Source organism: Marmota marmota, unplaced genomic scaffold (genome assembly GCF_001458135.2).
Source record: "Marmota marmota marmota unplaced genomic scaffold, marMar, whole genome shotgun sequence".
NCBI classification, from domain to species: domain Eukaryota; kingdom Metazoa; phylum Chordata; class Mammalia; order Rodentia; family Sciuridae; genus Marmota; species Marmota marmota.
Window position 1 is genome coordinate 4,622,185 of NW_026000241.1, and position 9,093 is coordinate 4,631,277.

At 48.2% G+C, this 9,093-nt stretch overlaps 1 protein-coding gene across 1 annotated transcript; it reads right to left on the reverse strand.

The window, feature by feature from the left end:
- Positions 1-338: 338 nt before the first annotated feature.
- LOC107145306 (olfactory receptor 10H1) lies at positions 339-1,440 on the reverse strand. The gene has a single exon (XM_048795228.1). The coding sequence runs from the start codon at positions 1,347-1,349 to the stop codon at positions 402-404; it is 948 nt and encodes a 315-aa protein (XP_048651185.1). The 5' UTR covers positions 1,350-1,440; the 3' UTR covers positions 339-401.
- Between the last annotated feature and the right edge of the window lie 7,653 nt (positions 1,441-9,093).

The following is a 9,093-nucleotide window of genomic DNA, read 5'->3' on the forward strand; positions in this document are numbered from 1 at the left end:
ACTTAAAAATCCGAATCACTCCTCCCTGGTGCTGCCAGGTACAAGTGGAGCTGATGTCTGCCACTTCTCATGGCATTGAAGGTTTGTGCCACTGGAAATCTTAGATGACTCTGGATTTTGGCATGTGGAAAACAGGTTAGAGGTTTGGTTCTGATCAAGTGTCCTGTGGCAGATAGAAGTTGTCAAATATCATTGTCTCTGTGTTATTACCTCACATATCCTTCTGTCCCAAATAGATACCTGATGTTGATTAACCCCTGGTGTACACACTCAGATATTTCTTGCAAAGAAACCTGAAAACATCTAAAAAGTATAGGTTAGTTCATGTTGGTGGAGCATCATCTCTAACAGTGGAATTTGGAAACCCAATTTAGTTACTCCAAGGGACTCCTCCCAGAGCATCATATTTTTTCTGGGTAGAGTTTGCTGAGCAAGGTCTTCTTCATGGTGACCTTCAGCTCCTTGTTCCTGAGGCTGAAGATGATGGGGCTGAGGAAGGGCGTGAGGACCGTGTAGGTGATGCCCATCAAGGTGTCCCCTTCCAGGGACTGCGGTCCCTTGGGCTTGAGGTAGATGACAGAGGCAAAGCCATAGTGCACGATCACCACTGTGAGGTGGGAGGCACAGGTGGAGAAGGCCTTGTGCCGTCCCTCTGCTGATGAGATCCTCAAGATGGCGGCCACGATGAAGGCGTAGGAGAGGAGGATGAGGAGGAAGCAGCCCAGCAGGGCCGTGATGCACACCAGGCCCACACCTTTGGCCACCACTGGGACATCCTCCCCACAGGCCAGCTTCAACAGGGGTGGGACGTGGCAAGCAAAGTGGTGGACCTCGTTGGGTCCACAGAAGGTGAGATGGAAAATGGCCATTGTCACCACCAGCCCCATGACAGAGCCACCCGCCCAGGACCAGGCCACCAGGCAGGCACAGGCACGGGGGCTCATGAGCACGTTGTAGCGCAGCGGGTGGCAGATGGCCACGTAGCGGTCATAGCCCATGATGGTGAGCAGGAAGGAGTGGGTGAAGCCAAATGTGAAGGAGAAGAACATCTGGTTGCCGCAGGCGACAAAGGCGATGGAGTGGTGGGTGGAGAGCAGGTCAGCCAGCATGCGGGGGATGATGGCCAAGGTGTAGAGGATCTCGGAGATGGAGAGGGCGCACAGGAAGAGGTACATGGGGGTGTGGAGGCTGCGCTCGCCCCAGATGGTGGCCATGATGAGCAGATTGCCCAGCAGCGTGAAGAGGTACATGAGCAGGAAGAGCAGGAAGAACATCAGCTGGAGGTGGGGGAAGGCCGAGAAGCCGATGAGGATGAACTCCGACACAGCTGAGCGATTGGCTCTCTGCATGGAGGCTGTGCCTGGGTGTAGAAGAGGAGGATGAGGAGGAAGCAGTCAGCTACAGGATGGAGGAGGGTCAGCAGCGTCCACCTTTCCTGGACCTGCCAGCAGCTGAGCTTGATAAAGAATAACAGGTGGCATTAATTTCTTTCCCACTGTTACCTCCTGTAACCAATGCTCTCCTCAGTTTAGGAGGATCTGACTTTTTTCACCCTCATCTTGAGTATCTCTAGCATGCTCTTTTGAGAAGACTGGGATGTAGAAAAGCTGGGCAAGTTCTCAAGGTCAAGCTGTTAAAATGGCCAACCCAAGACTTGCACTGAGGGGTGGCTGACTCTAAGGACTGTACCCTTCGCTATTCCTCCCTGTTGTTCCCCCCATTGAAAATGTCCCTTTCCTGTAGCCTCCAGCCATTGCTTTCCTGCCCAGCTATTTCTTTGTGATCAATCCTGTTCTCCCCACAGCTTCAGGTGCCACAAGATTTTTCCTGCCCATGGTGTCAGCTCCTGGGACCGGGTGCATCTCCAATTTAATTTAAGTCAATCAGATTCTTTCTCTGAGGTTATCCATGTGGACAATCAGAAGGACAGGTGACAGACTGAGGTTGTGAGGAAAGAGCCAGAAATAACACTGTGCTGTTTTCCAGCTCCTGTGAGGCACATCTGTGTTCTGAGACAATGCCACACAACCATCAGACAGGAGGAGGCAGGCATTAGCAGACTCGAGTTCAAATCTCTACTCCCCTGCTGTGTAATTTGAGCAAGTTTCTTCATTTCTCTGCAACTGTTTCCCTTCCCCACCTCAAAGTGTTGTTGGGTGAAATAAATGAGTTATTTGAGAGTGCCAACCCAGGAGCTGTGACATATGATAACTAGATCAATACAATAAGTGAGCAAATGTGTGTGGTTTGTGCTTAGTAAATAATCCCAATTTAATGAGATTTCAGTGTTTCTAGATGAATCACTGAACCATATTTAAATTATCTTTTTTTTTCAAATTAGACAATAAAAAGTTTAAAAAGTAAACCACTCGTCTGCTTTCTGTTTCCACGGTTGGCCCGTTCTAAACATTTCATAAAAATGTGTGACAGCGTTGTCTGATTTCTTTTGTTCAACATGGGGTTTCAAGGTTCATCCACATTGTAGCTGCATCGTGAATTTGTTCCTTTCTGTGGCCACACGATATTCCACTATGTGAATGTACTTCACCAGCTGATGGACATTTGGATTGTTTTTTCCTTCTGGCTTTGGTGATAGTGCTGCAGAGAACATGCTGGAGGAACTTAAGGCAGATGAGGGGTTTCCAGAGACGGGGCAAGGGAGATGGGTAGTAACTGCTAATGAACAGTTTTTCCTTGGGGGAGATGAAAATGTCCGGCACTAGATGGAGAAGATGAGTTGTAAAACACTGCAGAGAGCGGGTCAGCCGGCAAATGTACTTAATGCCGCTGGATCTTAAACATTACTTATATTTTAAGTTTTTTTTTTAATTCTACATGACAGTAGAATCCATTTTGATATGATTATACATTACTTATTTTGTGATGGTTTACTTTTAAATTTTTTGTTATAATTTTTGTTGGCTAATCATAATTGTATGTGTTTATCACACATGATGTGTTTTGATATATGTATTCAATGTTACATAATCAAGCTCACGGCCACATTCATGACCTAAGTAATCTGTTCTTTTTAATGTTTAAAAATTGTGTGTGTGTGTGTGTGTGTGTGTTTGCCAGGGTTTGAACCCAGGTTTCATGCTTGCTAGGCAAGCACTCTACCAGTGAGCTCCACCCTCAGCCCTTGATGATTCTTTTGTGATGACATTTAAAATTTGTTCTCTGGGTGATTTTGAGCTGTACCATACATGATTATTGACTACAGTCACCCTGCTGTGCGATAGAGCTCAACACCCCGTCCTCCTGTCATTCTGAAGCTTTGTGCTCTTTGATCAACCTCCCTATTCCCTCTCTCTCTCCGCCTTCACCTCCAGCCTCAAAAAACAGTTAAATGGTCCATTTTTATATGTATTTTTCCACCATAAAATTTCATTGCTGTGGCTTGGGATGCAGCTCAGTGGTAGAGCTCTTGCCGCACACACCTGAGGCCCTGGATTCAATTCCCAGCACTGGAAAAAAAATCCATTTTAAAAAGGCACTTGCGTGAGTCACCTTTCCATGAGTGTTGACAAATAACTCAGTAAATCAAATGAAGGAGAGGGAAGGTTTATTTTGGCTCATGTTTTTCAAAGTTTCAGTCCATGACCAATTGATCCCATTAATCTGGGCCTGTGGTAGCACGTCACGGCAGGAGTGTGTGGAGAAGCCCATTCACCTTATGGATGGTGTGAAGGAGACAGGGGTCCCACAGTCCCTTTGGTGGCATGCCAGAATGACCTAAAACCTCCCACTTGGCCCCAAATGCCAAGGGCTCCAGCACCTCCCAGCAGCACCAGGGACTGGGGACCAAGCCTTAACATGGCCCTCTGGGGACGTTCAAGCAGTAGTGAGTGGCTCTTCAGTTGGCTTAGGCCCTGGATCAAGCCCTGACAGGTTCATCATGAGCATCAGGAGGAACCAGTTACTTTGGAGAGTGGAGGCTGCATCCCTAAGTACTGCCACCTCCCATTTTGGGGCCTCTCTTCCTGGAACTGCTTTCTTCTTTCCCCCACTCTGAGGTCAGCATCTGCCATTGCTCCCCAGGACGGTGCCCAACAGTGCCACACAGTCCTGCCACTCTGGAATCATAGAGGGGTGAGTGGCTGGGAAATGAAATCCTCCAAGAGACCATGAATGACACCGGGAGATGCGTGCCATGCTCACAGGCCCTCTGTGGCTCCCCAGTGTCTAGGGCAGGGTTACTCACACTTGGAAATATGAGTGTTTAGGGCAAGATCATTCCGGGAGGGGCCTGTGCCTGTGGGATGTATAGCAGTGTCCCTGGTCTTGACCAGCTAGATAGCAGACTCAGATCCGATGTGACAAACAAACAATGTCTCTGTACAACACAGGTGTCCTCGTGGGGTGCCACGGTGCATGGTTGAGAACCCAGAGTGCAACTTCACCTGTTGGCACCCCCCTCCACCTCCCAGGCCCCGTCTTCCCCCTTTGCACCTGGCACATGCCTGTTTCTCTTTGAGATTCAGTTTCAGGGCTGGGCTTGTGGCTCAGTGGTAGCGTGTTCACCTAGCATGTGTGAGGCCCTGGGTTCGATCCTCAGCACCACATAAAAATAAATAAATAAAAATAAAGGTATTTTTTTTAAATCAGTTTCAGTGTCACTTCCTTTGTCCCACACTCCTGAAAGTTTCTTCCCAAAAAACATTTAGTCACTTCTTCCCAAACAAAAATTCCTACATGACTCTAAAACTCCTTGCTTATGACTTTGTCCTGCCATTCATCTGTCACCGCCTTGGAACCATATCTACCCTATCACTGGACTGGGGGGTCCTTAATGTCAGGGACTCTTATTTCTACAGAACTCAACAGCAATGCCCCAGTCAGAACAGCTGCCCTTGGTTGGATGCTTCCGCTGGACCAAGCATCTCTCATGTGGTCCTTAAATCTTTTCCTGTGAAACTCCGCCCCCACCACCACCCCATTTTGCAGATGGAGAAGCTGAATCCCACAGAGGACCTGTCACTTACAGGGTGCCATGACTGTAGAACACGGGTGCCAGGATCTGAACTTAGATCTGTCTGACCCCAAAGCTTGCTTTTTTCTGGCCTCTTCTTGTTGCTCATGGCTTACTGGGGGCTGTGGAGTGTCGGAGGCCATGCTCAGGTCAAGAGACTTGGGGACCACACCCCTCCCCGTGGCTACGCCCACACTCTCACTCCTCATACCTCTGAAGACCCCAAACATCCATAGAAAGAAAGAACTCTGAGAAGACGAGAGCTGCTTCCCTCTGGGAAAATGTGCAGGGCAGCTACGCCTCCCTCTGGAATGACAGAGCTCGGGATGTAGCTACAAGGGGCGCCTGCTCATTCTGAAAAAAACGCACCATCATGGAGACAAAGGAAGGTCTCTGGCTGCCAGGGAATCGTGAGGTCAGAGGGAGGAACAGGAAGGGCACAGAGAATTCTTAAGGTGGTGGAACTATGCTGTAGGGCACTGTAGGGACAGATTCTTGACATTGTGTGTTTATCAAAACCCAGGGAGTTCACAACACTATGAGTGACACTGCATAGAAATGTAGATTTTAGTGAGAGGGACAAAAAAGACAAAAAACAGAAAGGGGAGGGAGAGAGAGAGAGAGAGGAAGATGAAGGAGGAAGAGAAACACGGAAGAGGACTTTCTGACACTAGGGGAACCCACAGCAAGGTCAGCTCTCTGCCCAGAGACTTGGGGACCACACTCAGCGAGGCAAGTCCTGCCCACAAGTGTCCTTACAGTGGGGTTTCCCAACTTTAGCATTAGGGACATTTAAAACAGGACTGTTCTTTTCTCGTATTATTTTTGATAGACTTATCATAATTGTAGGCATTTATGGGGTACATAAGTGATGTTTTGATTTAACATGTCATGATTAAATCAAACCATGGCCGTATCCATTGCCTCATTTATTGTTTTTATGGTGAGCTATTTGAAACACAGTCTCTTATTTTTTATTTTATTTTATTAGTTGTAGATGGACACAATAATTTTGTTTACTTTTATGTGGTGCTGGGTTTGAACCCAGTGCCTCACATAGGCTAGGCAAGCGCTCTACCACTGAGCCCCAGCCCCAGCCCCAGCCCGACTCTTAGTTATCTGACATGGATTTGGGTTACCATTGAGGAGAGTCACCCTGCTGGGCAGCGGATCCCAAAACTTACTCCTGCAGTCTAATGGGAACTCCACCGCCCACCATCAATAATTCTGCATTCCCTCCCTCCCAGCTACACCCTCAGTGCCTGATAACCAGCCAGCCAGGCCCAGAGAGACAGATCGCTCATGATCTCCTTCATATGTGGGGATCTAAACAGTTGAACTCACAGAGGCAGAGTGGCCTGACGGCTGATCACTGGGTGGGCGCTGCCCGGGGCATTTCAGCGTTCCTGACCTTGATCTGCTGGATGCCAGTGGCATCCCCAATCAGGACAATAAGGTGTATTGTCCCACACTCTCAGATGTCCCTTGGGGGATGAAGTCACCCCCAGTTGAGAACCATGGACTGGGTCTCTCTTCCCTCAAACTCCTCTGCCTTCCCTGCTGCCCACCCTTCTTAGTGACCCTCTCCCATCTCAGCCACCTCCTCCCTCGTTTCTTATCCCAACTCTTTAGCATCCCCTCATCTGGCCCACAGATGCTTTCCTCACTGTTTGCACCCCAGGGAGCCTGGAGCTGCTCCGTTCTGAATCTCCTTGTCTCTCTTTCCTCTCTGCCTCTCCCCAGCCAATTTTTTTCCCCAGCAAACCAAGAAGAAAGGTTAGAAGCAGACAGACATCCTAAGTGACCAAGCCGTGGTCTCCTGTCTCTGCATCTGTTTGCTTACCCATCCAAAGAGCCTACCTCATCCAAAAAGAATCAGGTCTGCTAGGCAGTCGTCACATGTCCTGATGTCCCCTGCTCCCCTGACTTGAATTGCCTGAGTTGTACAAATGGGTGGCTTCTCCGGCAGGTGTCCTGGTCAGGTAGATGGCAGGGGAGGCAACTCACCTGGAACTCCAGAACCTTTACTTGTTTCTGCCTCACCACAGCAGCTGACCCTGGAGTTTCCCTGTTGAGAACGTGTGGAGGGTGACCCGTGAGCCTCGGCCGCTGGGCAGGGTGCTTGACAGAGCTTGACCACCTTCATTTATCCTCCCTGCTTCCCGCCCACTTTTGTCTCTCGCTGGTGTCCTTCCACCTCTGCCTCTGCGACAGGGAATGCCGAGACCCCTGGGACCCGCTCGGGGATGAGGCAACATCAGGGAATCTGTGTCCTCACTTTTCCTCCCAGGCTGAGTCAATTACCTGAACTTCTCCAGGGCTTGAGAAGAGACTAATGCTCTACAAATTTGGGATTTGGGGACCTGGCTGTTGATGTCAACAGGAGAGCAACCCCATCATTGCCCGCTGGGACTGAGGCGGCTACCTGACAGGCCCCTCCACCTTCCTCCTTCTGAATCTAGGTCTCCTGCCCAATTAGATGATTTTTAATGATTTTTCAAAATCAAAGATCATGTGTGTATTTGTTCCTTCTTCTTAAGTAACTGAAATGCTACAAGTAAGGCTAAGGGCTGCCATGCCACCATGACAGTCAGTTACATGACATCCTTTCAGACCTTCATAGGCATGTGGCACATCAACCAATGCAGACCTTTGAAGTGCTGCACATCACAGTTTTATTTTTGAGACACATTTCATATAATTAACCACTTTACAGAGTACAGTTCAATGGGGCTTAAGGCATTCACAGTATCACACAAGTACCACTTCTAGCTGGTTCCAAAACATTTTCATCATCTCTAAAGGAAACCACACAGTCGTGAGCACTCACTGCTTGCTCTCCCACCTCCCAGACCCCAGCAATCGCCGGTTTGTTTCCTGCCTCAGTGGAATTGCCCACTGTGAATACCCCATACCAATGGCATCCTAGAAGAGGTGGCGTTTTGTGCCTGATGGCTGTCTCTCATCACAGTGCTCCCAGGTTCTCCTGTGGCGTTGCGTGTATCAGCAACATCTGTCTTTTGCATGGCTCAGGGAAACCTGGTGCCTGGATCTACATTTTGTTTACCCATCCTCTGCTGATAGACACCGGGGTCCTTTCTACCTTTTGGTTATGATGAACAGTGCTGTTTCGACCATTGGTGTAGAAAGATTTGTTTGAACTCTTGAATTATTCCGGGTACATGCCCACGAGTGACATTACTGGTAATTCTATGCTAAACTTCCGGAGAGACTGTTGGGCTATTTTCCTCTGCTGTGTGTTTTGACATGAATCTGATTGTCCTTTCTGAGACTTTTGGCTTTTCCACTGAGCAACTTGGAGTTGAATTCAAACCAGGTCTCAGCCCTGGCAGTGCCCATGTGCTGGGCTGCGCCATTCTTTGCAGTGCGCCCCACCCCCACTGTGCATGGCAGGATGCCCAGCAGCATCCCTTGTCTGCCCACTGGATACCAGCAGCATGTCCCCACCCCGGACATGACAGAAGTATTTCCAGATATGGCCAAATGTCCACTGAGAAGTAAAATTATCCTGGTGAGAATGTTTCTTTAGAACCACCCAATTTTCATAAAAGCAGTTTAATATTCAAGTTGATGATCATCTGTGGCCTGGGTTTAGCTGTTCCCTACTCATAGACACCTCAGTTGCTTCCAGTTTTCCACTGTTACTAGGAATAATGCGACACATCTCCTCATCTGTCTTTTATTGCTCACGGGCACTAGCTGATTCAAATACAGATTAAGGTGATAACAAGATCAGGTCCTAAGGGGCTGGGGCTGGGGCTCAGTGGTAGAGAGCCTGCCTAGCGTATGTGAGGCACTGGGTTCGATTGTCAGTACCATATATCAACAAATGAATAAAATAAAGGTCCATCAACAACTAAAATAAATAAATAAATTATATGTATATAAATGTCCTAAATAAAAAACAGGTCCTAGGAAATGTGATTCTTCAATTTAAGAAGGATCGTAAAATTAACTCCCAACAACCCTGCTCATCTACACCCCTAGCACCTGTGTGTCATGGGATCTATTGTCCTACACCATCCCCAGTGTTTGACAGTGTGAAATTAATTTTGACAATATAGTTGCCAAATGGTCTCCAAATGTTGCTTTAATTCATA